Genomic DNA, 14,941 nt, shown 5'->3' with positions numbered 1-14,941 from the left:
AAATGTGCATCCCCTACATATACCAAATATTCAATGTGTATAACACAAAAATGTATTTACTATCAATCAAATACATCTTTAAATAGTAACTTCCAAAGTTCCTAAAATTCAATGCATTTCTTTTTCCTTACCAAAATTCTCTTCTTATCCTTATAGCTCAAATTTTTAACATTTGGGAATTTTTTAGGACCATTTCTTTCTAGTTGAATGATTCTATCCTCCAGTTCTTGGATTTTTTTATCCATGATATACAAAGTTTCTGTACTTTTTTTAACTCTGAAAAAATGTATAAAAAGCAGATTATTTATTCTTCTGAAAAATATTATAAGATTGTTATACTGTGGAAAAACCTGAAACTCACATAAAATATGTAAATTGCACTTTAAGATCAACTGCAACTTTCATAAACAGCTGTTTCACTTTTTCCCCTTGATTTAATTGTATTATGTAAAAAAAAATATTATTCAACTTGTTCATACACTTTTGAAACTAATGAAAAAAAAACAGTTGATGTTTACTAAAACCTTGTAAATTGATTTGAAGGTACATTTTGTAAATTGAGGGTTACAGTATGTATAATTTCACTCTTCTAAAGTGGGTCAAATTAGCCCACTTTATACTCAGTGTTAAATTAACACCAGTGCATAATGATATCATAACATAACAAATGGTGGAGGGGCTGGTGCAAACATTAAACCTACATGTGTCCCCTTCAGAAAGCACCCAAAGAGAATGCCCATGAAATGTGACACCCATTGCCAAGGGCTTCATAGGGGCACACCATGGGAAGACCACATCTCATCTTGACCAGGAAAGGAAATGAAGGAAAGCTAAAAAAGCTCCAAATATCACAAAAATTGGCAAAATACTTGCATGAAAAACCAAACACCCATCTGCAAGTGGTCAGTGAGTTAAGATGTCAAACTGTCTCACCTCAACTAGGTAGAAATGAGGGTGACAAATCCTCAAGATGAGGAAAAGGAAGGAATCCAATCAAAAACATAAGATCCCAAGAAAAGCCAGCACTGGAACATGCACATATGTATATGACTTAACTTGAATGAATGGTTCAAGAGAAGCAAGAATTCACAAAAGTAAATGAATATCATGCATATGGTGTAAGAAAAATAAAAATCTTGATGACAGTTGCCTGTAAGAAAAGTGGTGAAGGCTGAGCTTGATTGAGATTGGAGTTGATGATATTTGACCCAGATGTACAAAATACAAGGCAGGTGTGAGAAAAAAACTTGGGAGGCCTAACAAGCTGGTCAACTCAAGAAGCTTTCTGTAGAAGAATGCAACTGTGAGGGAATTATTCCCAAGAATGGTCAAGGAGAAGCAAATTATCTATGTAAGAATGAAACCTTAATTCCAGTCTGTGAACAAAGGCTGTTGAATGCTCCTATAATTAAAATAAAGACATAAGGAACAGAAGCAATGCCAAAAGGAAGAGCTAAAAAACCCAATTCCAATAGAAAAATAAAGAAAATGCTGTAAAAAGGTATCTAAAATGTTGACCTTAGGCATCCACAGTCTAAGTGAAAAGAAACACCAGAAAAAATCTTCAAATAGAACCAAGGAATGATAAAAAAACAATTTATAGATGTCAGCTCAATAACTGGAAGCAAGTCCCTAGTCTTCTCGGGGACCACTAAAAGATGGAAGTTATAACTAGATGTAGAGATAAGTACCCTCCTAATAGCATCCTTGGCCATGAGATTTGAGAAAAATCTTTAAGATACTGAAGATAAAGACAACCAAAACAGCCAAGAAAGAAAACAGAAAAAAGAGTAGGAGGTGAAGATAAGTGGAGAAACTGGTGGTGGTGAGAACTTGAATAATTCATCTGCTGGATAAAATGGAGAACAAAAGGGCTGGCTAAGAGACACAAACAGAACCCCACAGGATCAAGACCAGTAGTGTAGTCACCAACAAGACTAGTTATGGCACTGCTATCAGGAACAAAAGGGCTGGTTAAGAGACACAAACAGAACCCCACAGGATCAAGACCAGTAGTGTAGTCACCAACAAGACTAGTAATGGCACTGCTATCAGGAAGTGGAAAAACAGGAAGTAAAAGGAGAAAGCTTGAATGGAAAACTGAGATGTGGACTCAGCAGGCCTGGGAACAGAAATAAAATGGCAAAGTTGAGAAACATGAGAAACTATACTCAAGAATGAGGACTGATGCCAGGCTACCTCATATCAGGTCTACAGAGAGTCAGGAACATCCCCAAAGACTTCAGAATAAAGAAATGTAGCCAAACGAAAATCACATAGATAAGTATTAGGGAAGTATATATTAGCTAGAAGTGCATCCTGTCCCAACAAGTCCTAACATCAGAAGAACCAAGGAAGAAGAGACAGAGCAGAAGATTAGTATGGCCCAATGTGGTGAAAAAAAAAGAACCCCTTCAAAAAAACCCTCATCAATACAAAAGGTTTGAAATATAAGGTGAAGTGACAAGAGGTAATGTAGATAGATAGTAAGAAAGACATGAAGGTTCCAAAATTGAGGACCAGAAAGGGAAATAGAGGCTATGTTGTTCATCCCTCTGAGCAGATAAAAGAGATTCCAAAGACTGTAAATCAAGTAATCAAAATGAAGAATGGTTGTAAGCCAGGACACAGAAAATCAAGTAAATAAGGAGGATGAAGCATGTCAATATGGGTATACAGGTGAAGAAGGGAGGATAAAGCAGTTTTAGTATAGGTTTCATGTAATAAAATTCAGAAGGAATCAAAAGACAACATGGAAGGAGGAAGAAAATAACATACCTTTGAAATCATGTCATGAAAGAAACCTCATAACTCTCATGGGGTAAAGCAAAAGTAAGTACGACTATAGAGCTCAAAACGGATAATTAGGAAAAACAAAATATTTTGTATAGTAACAATATTCAATAATTAAACTTGAATGAAATTTAAAATTTTGTAAATTATTGAAAATCTCTTTAAACTGATTAATAACTTTAAAAATGCATTCAATACAGATGAAAAGAAGGTTATTTCGAGTGCAAGTGGTAAAAGAGAATCACTTCACAAGAAGGTTGTGTCACCCTCCGATTGATGGAGGGCATTTGTTACACTATGATGTTTTTATGCACTAGTGTACTTCACATTAAATGTGGTTTTCAAGCAGGAGTTAGCTCAAGGCTAATCTCACAAGCAGACACAAAAGGAATCAGGCTATTCTGCTGAAAGGGGTGAAATATTATCTAAGAATATATACTTTATAGTTTAAATTAGAAGAAACTTACATGTGACTCTTTGGTTCATTTTGAATATCTTCTGCTCCAAAAAGATGGTATGTAGTTAATACTGGAACAAAATAAATATTGACAATCATATTAGTTACATTTATCACAGGCTATTAAATTGCAAATATAATTTCCTGTGAATCTTGGTTTTCACATATGTTCAGCTGGTAGTTCCATTACATTTAGTTAACAGCTTTATGAGCTCTAACATTATGATTAAAATATTAAACCCAAACATTACATATTGTAAAATCATTACATAAGAGCAAATCTGCATATAAGCTTCCAAAGCCTAACAAGAGCACATCCACACTTCAAAAAGGTAGCATGTACCTATAAGTGTAACAAAATAAATATCAACCGTAATATTATTCACATATGCCAGATGTTTTTAAACAAATACATCTGGTTTTTCACATTATACATTTTACAGAATACAAATTTCATATTTTCAGCTACTAGTTAAGTTAACTTGCTACTTCATTACACTTCCTAAACAACAAAGCCTGGAGATCAGTAGAGCTTGCTAATCAATTAAATGTTAATTAAATGATTACATTCAACTGATCAGTTCATCTCATGTGAGACTAATCTCCTATTTTTAATTCATTTTGGAATTTTATAAAAAAAACTTTTGAATTACCTTTCCCTTTCATTTAATATGATAGACATCTTCAGGTACAATAATTTAGTATTAAGATAAATTTTAATCCAAAATTGGTGTATCAGAAAGTATAATATATATGCATCATAGTCCAAAACTTGTGACAAGCTAAAAGTATAAATAGTACCATTGTACAAGTTTCTCCAAATAAATGTTCACATGACTACTCAAATTAAATAAATTAATTATTCACAAAAATAACTGTTCTTATATATCACACAATAAAATTAATAAATTTTGTCATTGTGTATTATAAAAAAAATATAATTCAGTAAAACAGATTCATACTAAACAGAAAATAGACATTAGAATGTTTAATATTTTGCAAAAAACTTTTGGTAATTATCTCTTTGTATAGATTAAAATAAATCATAAGGTAGAATTTAAAGTAATACAAGAAATATTAAAATCGTGGTAATATGAAAACCTTTATAATTAAAGGCTTTTAGGAAGTTTAGTTCTAATTTTATCATTGTAAAAAAAAAAAAAATTAATAACTAATAAAAACACCATAAGATTTTATGTGATAAATTATTGATGTAGATGAAAGTTTAGATAGAACAGATTATAATTATTAAAACAAACATCAAATACCATGGCAAAAAAATTCTGGCATAAGAAAACAAAAAATTTGTGACACATAAACTGCCTCTCTTGACATTTATTTTGAACACTCATGCTAGACTGTTTACTGGATTTTTTTACATACACATACAATGCTTGAGTAAAAGCCAAAAAGAAAGTCGGTCAGTAACATTCCAAATATAGCTTTCTCTTCTAAGATCTGAGGGGTATTCTAATATTTTGTGTGGACCGCTAAAAATATTAATAATTTCCCATTTAGTAGCTTTAGCACTGTATTAGTTTGATCACTAAAACATTTGCTTTTAGAAAAGCATGATTCAAAACAATAACTGACATGCAGTCTGTCAAAACCATGTGTAGTATTGTTTGAATAATTGAGTTTCAGCATCAGAGAAGAATCTGAAGTTTATTGCCTTAAATTTACAATAATTTTATCTTAGATACTTGTTTGTACAAAGAAAATATAAAAGATAATTTTTATATTGTTTGTAAAATGAAGAATATCAATCTTTGAAAACAAAATTGTTAGGGATCTTTTATTATGTTTTGCTAGCATTAAACAATGTAGGCCTTTTTTTTTTTGAGTATCATTTGGTTTTGACTTTCTGTGCAAGTTGACAACTAACTTGTGATAAATCTTATGCCTCAGGTTTAACATGTTAGTTGAATATGATTTTATAATTTCACCAAAAATATTTTATCCATACAAATATGTAATGCAATATTCGTTCGTTGTTTTCTTTTACTTTAGTGATACTCTGCTGCTCACTGCTCATGCACTCAGAACATTTTTAAGTGCAAGAATCTTCAGAATAAACCATGTTCTCTTGATTAATACCCTTATGACAGCATGTTTTCTTCTATGGACTTGATAGGATAGCATGTGCTGAAAAAACAAATCAAAAGCAATTAGAACTAATTGTATTAGGCAATGATTCAGCAACATATGGGCAATGTGATGAAAACCAATCATTTTGTTTTCCCTTTTCAGTGCTTCCCATCTAGATAGAGCTAGTTATAATTAAACAGGAGTCCTGTTCATGCAAGTACATTAAGGACTTTATGCTATTACATATTATTATTATGTTACACAATTTCTAACTAACACAGTTGAATGAACAAGCTATTCAGCAAGCAGTTTGTTTTAACAAATAAAGAATAATAAATAATGACTTGGGGTAATATTTTTTATCAAAGCAATCTCACCTTAAGTAATACTATTTACATTTATAGCTTGTAGTAAGCAATATATTAACTTAGAGTATTAAACATAGAAGGTAAACATGAATAATAGGTATCATTAAGGTTAGTTATGTAACCAAAGGCCACTAGGCCACACACATTCGTGAGTTACACACAAGTGCACTGTATGCATACCATTTTACACAATCATGCCAGCAGAACTAGTATTTAGTTAGAGTATTCATAAACAATAACACTAATTTTGATTAGTTCAATACTTCTATGACATTAACAGATTCAATCACAATTTCAATTGATTTTGTGTGATACTGACCAATATAATCAATGCTAGTAAGTAACTGATTACATATATTAATCAACTGACACATTTCAATTACAGCATTAGTTGTTTAATGTACAAACCAATGCATTGCAACAAACCTAACCATTCAAATTATAATTAAAAAAGAATCAATACTGTTTAAGAACAAATCTGCACAGTTTCTAAAGATTGAAGATACAATCTCTACCACTAGTACACCTACTTTCTCACCACATCAAAACATTAAACTGTCTCCACATTCAAGACTATCTCAGATTAAAATTACATTATTTTTATAACCAAATTGAGATATTTTTAAAATGCAAAAACATAATTTCTTGATATCTACTGAGGGAAGCTCTGGATAACAAGAGGCTTTGAGTTAGCTAGATTACCATCAGATTCCACAAATCTGCTTCACACTAAAGAAATCCTATACATAGCAACCATTTCTACTTTTCATATATTTGATAAAAACATAATTTTAAAGCATTTGTAGAGAATTTCTTGAATTCTATAAATGTTAGCAATAATCTCTTTATCAGACGAAAATATTTTCCATCTACGTGCAACACGTAAATACGCTTAGGATATCATGTTTAAATACAAAATTCAAACATTGGTGCTCCTATACTGTGTGGTCTACAAAGATACGACCATCATCACTGTTTTCATTTTCTTTTATTTGTAATTGGCACCAGTTATCATGTAAATAATGCTTTTAAACTAATAAAGTACAAAATACCATTACATAATGTTTTTGGGACAAATATAATTGAAATGAAATATATTCCAACAATCAAAACCAAAACAATTATAACTTAAACTTAAGGTACTCTTTTGGAAAACACATTATTATTACCACTTGCTGAACAAAAACGTGGATAGATTCAGACCATTTAGCAAGAAATTACATTTTAGTAAATCATTAAAGTGGTGATGATAATAACATCTTGTGTAGATCACATGCTATAGTACTACCCTAAGTTTGCTATTTCAAAACTAGATTAACTATGATTAAAAGTTAATAAAATTGGTTGTTTTCTACACTTAAATTATCATTCTCCATTCCCAAAAAAGTGATATTCAAATATTTATTACTCATTTTAAAACTCATGTTGTATAAATAAAATTATTCTTATAGCTTTTCTCATATATATTTTAAGGAAAACCTTAAAACTAAATTAATTTTACTAATATCTAAGGCAAAGATTTGTCACACAAATAACATTTTTACTGGTTATAAAATCTCTATACATAGTTTTCTTTCAATCTTTTCAACACAAATACTTTGCAAAAATACCTATCTGTGATCAAACCTAAATGTTTTTTTTTTCCCGCATTATTAAGAAAAACAGTATCATTTTATTTGAAACACTTTACAATTCTTATTGTTAAAATTTGAAATGCTTATTAGGTACCCTTTCACATCAAGTTGTTTCGAGACTATTCATTCTACCATTATCAATCCTGGTCATCTGCTCAACATTGTAAAAGAAATTTAGATTTAATATATCATTCACACAATAGGCTTCATAACAAAAACAGGAATATTCTACTGGTGACAATTACCCAAAGGACATAGCATTTTAGTTAAACACTCCTTTAATAATGAGGTAAGACTTTGTTAATTGTTTATATTAACATACAATGATAATTTACTAACTGTTATTATATAAGAATTTAATCAAAATCCTTCTAAATATTAAGACAAAGTACATATAATTTAGTTCTTAACACTCCAAACACCAAAGCTTAAATGAACTTTCAGAAGCTCTACTATTAAACCATTCCCAGTGATAAAAATCCTTTTACTGTTTTAAAAAATAGTTTGTTTTTCAAATTATGTTGTATACTCTTGAAAAGCTTAAGTCCCAGAGAATTAATAATCCTTTTAATTTAGGTTTGTTTGTACTTGTAGTGTTAATATAGCATCTCAGTAACAGCACTGTGGTATTAGCAAAAATAGTACAGGATACTTACTTAATGTCACAGAGAAAACACACAACATAATATAGCAAATCTTCAGTCTCATTCTGAATGACATCCAGCCATAAAGGTGTTTCACCATAGCGTGTTGTCAACTTGTTTTAGCTACATTGCTACAGAAGCAATTATCACTAGTTACCTCTGGAACTTTCTTCTTTTAGTTTCTCTAATCAAAATAATAACAGTGAATACTATAAGAAATTGGTGTAATCCATTGATAGTTTCTAATAAAAACAACTAGATACCACAACATTTAATATCACCCTTATCTTAAAATAAGAAAACAATCAATAACTTTGTAAATAATTAGTGAAGTTTAAAGTGATAAATTGTGCCCATAGTTATGGAAGTATATGTACACATTCTAAATTTTAGTGTACTCACAGTGTATTTTTTAATAAAATTATGACACTGTTTATTGATAAAGAAAATTACATAAAACTACAAGTTTCTTATTTAAAGAGTTTCATATATAATACGGTATTAGTTGAATAAACAAAGACCAGCACTCTTTTTCTTCCACAGAAATTATATTTACAAAATATATGCAGACTAAGCTGTACTAGTAGTATTCACTAGTAGAGCTAAAGTTGGTTGGCTTAGCTACTCTACAAATTGTACAAGTTATAGTCAGTAATAATACTAACATCAGTAATAAGTAAGAGTATAAAACTGTAACATTCTTCTTTTAAATACAGACAAGAAAAAAGTAACTAACATATATGACATTACTAGTATAGCCACAGTAGTAATGATACTAATTATTTTAGCTTAGTACTTAGTGTTAGTACTACCACTAACACGGAAGTCTATTAAATTTAGCTACTACTTATTAACTGTGCAGATACTAGTACATGGCCTTCTACTTTTAAATCTAATATATATGTATCAATACAGCATACTAACTCAGAAACTTCAGGAAGTATCTGTCAAATAATTTCATTTTCCGTTATAATTTTATATTTAATATAATATTCACAGATAACTGTAACATTAGTCTTGTAAAACTCACTTCCAACATATGATTAAGTTTTGAAAGAATAAACATCAAGTATAATCTATGTCAGATGTAAACAATCTAGTTAAATTTCGATTATCTAAATGTTTGGCATTAGTAACAAACGCAATTGAAAATTATTAATTATATCCAAACCTCATATATCCACCATTTTAATTAGAATATTTTGTAGTGGATGGACGATGGTATTGCCCTCTACACATTCGAGACAAAAGAAAATCCAGATACACTGATCAAATTATCTGCAATATATCTGTGCTTTGGATTCTAGGAATATTTTGCATTATGCACCCCAGTGGCTCAGTGTCAAGTATATGGGCTTATAACATTTAATATGGATTAAAACAAAGCTTAAAATTATTTAACATAATTAGTTACTGTTGTGTTTGTTTTGTTCGATTTCATTAACATGAGCATAAATTGCATAATAAACTCCATAAACAAACTCCATTTCAACAGTCAGGAATATTTAACATCCAATTGCACTAATATGAAAGTCAAGTATGCATTTTACAGCGTAACATTAAATTTTAATTTGAAAGTAATGTTGGAGTTATCTACTTACAGCTGTATTATTCATAAATTATTCTTTGCATTCCTTTTAGCATAAAATGCTTTTTATAGTATTTCTTCTGTGACATTTTTACCTTGGCTGGAAGTTACTGTATTCGATAAAGATATGTAATAAAATTTAATCCTCTGTGTATTCATATTTTTACTCCTTCGCTTCATAGATAATATAGCTATTGATTCATTTGTTTGTTTTGAATTTCGCGCAAGGCTACTCGAGGGCTATCTGCTCTAGCCGTCCCTAATTTAGCAGTGTAAGACTAGAGGGAAGGCAGCTAGTCATTACCACCCACCGCCAACTCTTGGACTACTCGTTTACCAACGAATAGTGGGATTGGCCGTCACATTATAACGCCCTCACGGCTGAAAGGGCGAGCATGTTTGGTGCGACCGGGATTCGAACCCGCGACCTTCGGATTACGAGTCGAACGCCTTAACACGCTTGGCCATGCCGGGCCCAATTGATTCATTAAAGATACAAACTGTACAACGTAAAAAGATTTAAGCATTTTAGACGTCACAGTCGTCTAATATTTATCTATTATTTCTAGTAATTCCTGTTTCATCCTGTACGTTAGCTTCTTAAAGAAACATAAAATTTCTGTAAAAAAAAAACAATCCGCAATTGTCATTTTATTATTAGTTGTAGCAGTTATTACATTTAAGCGATGACATAAAGTACGGCTAAGAAAAACATAAAGTGGAGCTGGTTTAAAACCAACGTTAGTGGAAAAGTAGTGGTTGAGTTATCTCGACAGAAAAAAATTTGAATAATATAGTGGGTTAGTCACTTTATGATCGGCTGTCTTACCGATGTTTTATTTTTGTTTTTTGGTGTGTGTTTTTTGCATTGTCTTGGGGCTTCTGGATAAAAAAAGAAATGAAAGTGATTGGCAACCATCTCTTGAAGTAACATTCTGTCATTTATCACTTTTAGCATGCAATATTGTACCTATTGAGCATCTTGTTCATCCATACATGTATGCTTTGCTCACTCTATGATACCTAATTTTTAACAGATATTCATCTACAAGGAAATCTATTTAGCCACAGCTCTGACGTTAAAATATGGCATACCAACAAAACATCTATTTATTCACCAAACTGCAGAAAAGTATATAAAGTAGGAGAAAAATGTCAATTGCTTAACATTCTAAAAAGATGTAAAAAGAAACAAATCATAACAAATTTATAAAATTAAAATATTAATTACGCATTCAAAAAATACAATTTACCACCATAAAAAAAAAACACGAAAAAGAATATTCTACATGTAACCTTCGACAAAAATAGAAACAATAACTTATATTTAATAATAACTTTAAAAAAGACGATTCAACTCTACGTGACCTCCTAACCTCCAGCACTGCACGTTCTTTGGAGTCATCAATTGAAACTGGATAAACCAAACAGCCAAAATCGAAAGTAGACATACTAAAACTAGTTGAGTTATAGGCAGCTTATAGGAACCTTATAGGCAGCACAAGCGACAACATAAAAACCGAAGGCGTAAATATATGCAAACTTATAAAATAAACCCAGCACTTTCAGAAGGGTCCTGATTACGTAATAACACATTCTAACATTCCCATATTAGATATCGAAACCGGAATAAAAGATGTAACTAGAATAATAATGCAGCAGTTAATCGGCAAAAAATAGAAGTAAAACAACAAACAAGGGTGTCATATCGATTGATATGAAAGAAGCAAAAAATATATATATATAAAATAAAAACGCACAATGAAACTACAGAAATATCTCAAGGCAAGAATAACAAAATGTAGTTTTTTAAAATGCTAAATGGTAATCCAAACGTAAATAATTACATTCATGAGACATAATGTGGAATTGAAGATCAGCTTTTAACTAGGGTACAGACCGTCAAAACTGATGGGGCAAGTCCTACCACTCATATCCCATAGTACACTTTAATCTCACATTTCATAGCAAACTGGGCGAGGTGGTTAGGGTTCTCGACTAGTAATCTGAGGGTCACGGGTTCGAATGTCCGTCGCACCAAACATGCTCGCCTTTTCAGCCATGTGGACGTTATAAAGTTACGGTCAATCCCACTATTCGTTGATAAAAGAGTAGCCTAAAAGTTGGCGGTGGGTGGTGATGACTAGCTGCCTTACAAACCAAACTACTCTTGACCTTTTGCTTTGGTTGCCATTTTCCTGGAAATATGTGTATGTATGACATGTTAAAGGAAAGAAATCAAACTCTTCTTGGGAAAAATGGAAAATATTTCAAGAGGAAACTCAAAATAAAATATTTTAGAAGTACAAAATGGTCCAAGATTGTGGAGTGATCAGTCAAACGAACATTTTGTTGTTGTTGTTGTGTACATGATCCAGCGTGGGTGAACATGTCTCTTGATCTAATGTTACATCCTATCGCATTTCTTTAAGTTTGGTCCAGAGATCATGGAACAGTAGTTGGTAGAAAAAACACGAACAAATATTATTTTTTATTTTTATAAATGTAGATTTAATCACATTACTAAATTGTAATAATGAAGTATTAGCGATAGTTTACTTTTGCTAATATTCGTATTTATTATATACTTATCTGACAAATAAATGTTATTTTTCTTAAGAAAATGTTAAAATTGTCGGCTACAATACATACAAGAATCAGCACTGTGTGAAACTTGAAGTAATACAATAGCTGTAAGTTGCATTTGTTTGTTTGTTTGTTTTTTGAATTTCGCACAAAGCTTCTCGAGGGCTATCTGTGCTGGCCGTCCCTAATTTAGTAGTGTAAGACTAGAGGGAAGGTAGCTAGTCATCACCACCCACAGCTCTGCTTACAACGGCTATCGAAATCCGGTTTTTTAGTGGTGCGAATCCACAGACATACCGCTGTGCCACTAGGAGGGGGGGATTTCTATCTCGTGCGAATATTTGGTCATTAGTCCTAAAACACTTCAGACCCTAGCCAAAGTTGTATATCAGTCTATACCAAAACAGAAACAACATGTTTCTCGTAACACATGGCAACCACATGCACAAATAATGAATATGAGAAAAAAAGTCGCCACTTATGAAGAATTTACATGAACACGAGTCCCACACGTCAAAACACATATAAACCCTAAAAAACGAAATAAAACAACTAAAAGAAGATAAATAAAATTCAAACTGCTCGCTAAATGAAAACACAGATACAAGGCAATTCCTGACACATCTTAAATGATTCAAAAACAGTCAAAATGCTCGCAAAACTTTGTTTGTTCGTTCGTTTTTTAATTGTGCGCAATGCTACACGAGGACTATCTGCGCTAGCCGTCCCTAATTTAGCAGTGTAAGACAAGACAGAAGGCAGCTAGTTATCATCACCCACCGCCAACTCTTGGGGTACTCTTTTACCAACGAATGGTGGGATTGACTGTCAGATTATAATCCCTACACGGATGAAAGGTCGAGCATGTTTGGTGTGACAGGGATTCGAACCCGAAACCCTCAGATTACGAGTCGAGTGCCTTAACAGATAGTCCTCGTCTAGCTGTGCTCGAAATTCAAAACAAACCAGGCCATTATTTCAATACAGTAAAAGAGTGTATTATACAAAACAAACACAAAACACTTAAGATTTCTAGCTAACACCACTGACCACCAACATTCAAAACGAATGCACAAGAACTATTGTGCAAACAAAATGAAAAACAGAATCACAAAAAATAGAGGTCTTCATATCTATAAAACACAAAAAAATAAAGCACTAGAGGAAAAATGGTTTATAGTACATCCTTCTAAAAAAATTCATTCAGAAATTGTTTGATCATTTAACAGCGTTATTTAATTCATTCTTCAGCTCAGGCTATAATCCAACCTCTTGGTAGTAAGCAAAAGTTCGTGTGTTCTTAAAAGAAGGTAAACTAGCGAATAAACCAAAAAGTTATCGTCCAATCAGTCTGACCAGCTGCATAGGTAAAAAGTTGGAAAGAATAACAAGTAATAGAATCTCCGCTTTTCTTGCGGTCACCTCAAATTTACCTAAAGTATAAAATAGTTACAAAAGATTTTGACAGACTACAGATCAGTTACGTAAATTAACTGAAATCATAGTTGATAGCTTTAAGAAAAACAATTGTACTGTCGCTCGTTTTCTCGAAATAGAGAAAGCATTTGACACTGTATGATACAATGATTTACGATTTTGTGTGAAACAAATGGAACTACTGTCACGTATTATTTGTTGGTCATGTAACGTTTTGGAAAACAGAAAAATGCACAGTTAATAAAGGAAGCATCTAACTCAGAGTACTTTGTTCCTGAAGTTGATGTTCCCCAAAGAGAGACAGCTAGTCTTGTTCTGTTCACCTGTATGTAAGCGAAATACCCTTAACATATACACACTATAGTCACTCGATTCGCAGAGTGTAACAATATGGTTCCACGACTCCTCTCAGTAATAGACACAAAACAACAACCGAATAGTTGAATATTGCCAAAAACATATAATTAAAATAAATGTTCCATAAACAAAGCTGCTATTCTTCTTGAAATCTATCAAAACACTTATGTGGAACTCGTCTACACACTTTCACATCAGTAAAATTCTTAGGATTAACCTACGATTCCAAATTATCATGAATAAATCATGTTACTCAAATTAGGAATAAAGTACAGCAACGAGCAAACCATGTTAGGAGACTGTCAGATAAGAATACAGGAGAATCATCAAGAAGTATTATTAAACTTGATAAAAGTACATACATCCAGTAACTGAATATATCAATTCAGCATGGATTCACATTGCACCATCGTACAGTAACAAATTACAAAGAATACAAAATCCAATAATGAATACAGTAGAGTTCCCAGATTCACAAACACAGATTTTATGAACAAAGAAGCAAACATATAGCCAGTCCACTATAAACCTCTAGATATTTCGCTCAGATGTTTTTACAAAAACTTGTACAAAAATGATTTACTAAGTTCCATAGATGACGATATCATACATGATGATGGTCATCTTAAATATCTCAACAATATTTATCATAAAAAGTTCAGTTATAGCTATATTCTAAATAATAATAATAATTTAGCTTAAGCTATGTTTAAAGTGTATTTATGTAAAATTCGCATCTAGTAACTTAATTAAAGGAAAAAGTGTTGATTTTGCCAATGGAACTGTTTGTAAAGTTTAAGACTATTCATAGCCAAACTAAAGAGAAATGACAAAAAAGCGCTAAGTGCGATAAGTTTTATATATTTATGGACATGGCCTTGAAAAGGGAAGAAGGGTCAGTTTAATTACCTGCGAAGAGTATGAATCCTGAACTCACGACGTATATCTTTCAGCGTTCAACCGAAACATATATATATATCTCATCAAAC

The 14,941-nt window shown here is 31.7% G+C and overlaps 1 protein-coding gene across 3 annotated transcripts in view; it reads right to left on the bottom strand.

Annotated features, from left to right (window-relative positions):
- The window catches only part of LOC143232480 (UDP-glucuronic acid decarboxylase 1-like), a 35,909-nt gene extending 26,640 nt beyond the window's left edge, over positions 1–9,269 (bottom strand). The window contains exons 1-4 of one of the 3 annotated variants that reach the window (XM_076468010.1): positions 9,156–9,269; positions 7,997–8,168; positions 3,261–3,321; positions 132–276 (exon numbers count right to left, since the gene is read on the bottom strand). In XM_076468010.1, the coding sequence (XP_076324125.1) occupies positions 132–276; positions 3,261–3,321; positions 7,997–8,084 (294 nt within the window). In that variant the 5' untranslated portion in view covers positions 8,085–8,168; positions 9,156–9,269. Of the gene's footprint in view, positions 1–131; positions 277–3,260; positions 3,322–7,996; positions 8,169–8,908 lie in introns of all 3 variants that reach the window. The other 2 variants (XM_076468011.1, XM_076468012.1) reach the window with 2 other exon arrangements.
- Positions 9,270–14,941: the final 5,672 nt, after the last annotated feature.

This window comes from Tachypleus tridentatus, chromosome 11 (assembly GCF_004210375.1).
Source record: "Tachypleus tridentatus isolate NWPU-2018 chromosome 11, ASM421037v1, whole genome shotgun sequence".
NCBI lineage: Eukaryota > Metazoa > Arthropoda > Merostomata > Xiphosura > Limulidae > Tachypleus > Tachypleus tridentatus.
The sequence above is the reverse complement of the archived record's forward strand: the minus strand, read 5'-3'. Positions and strand labels throughout refer to the sequence as shown.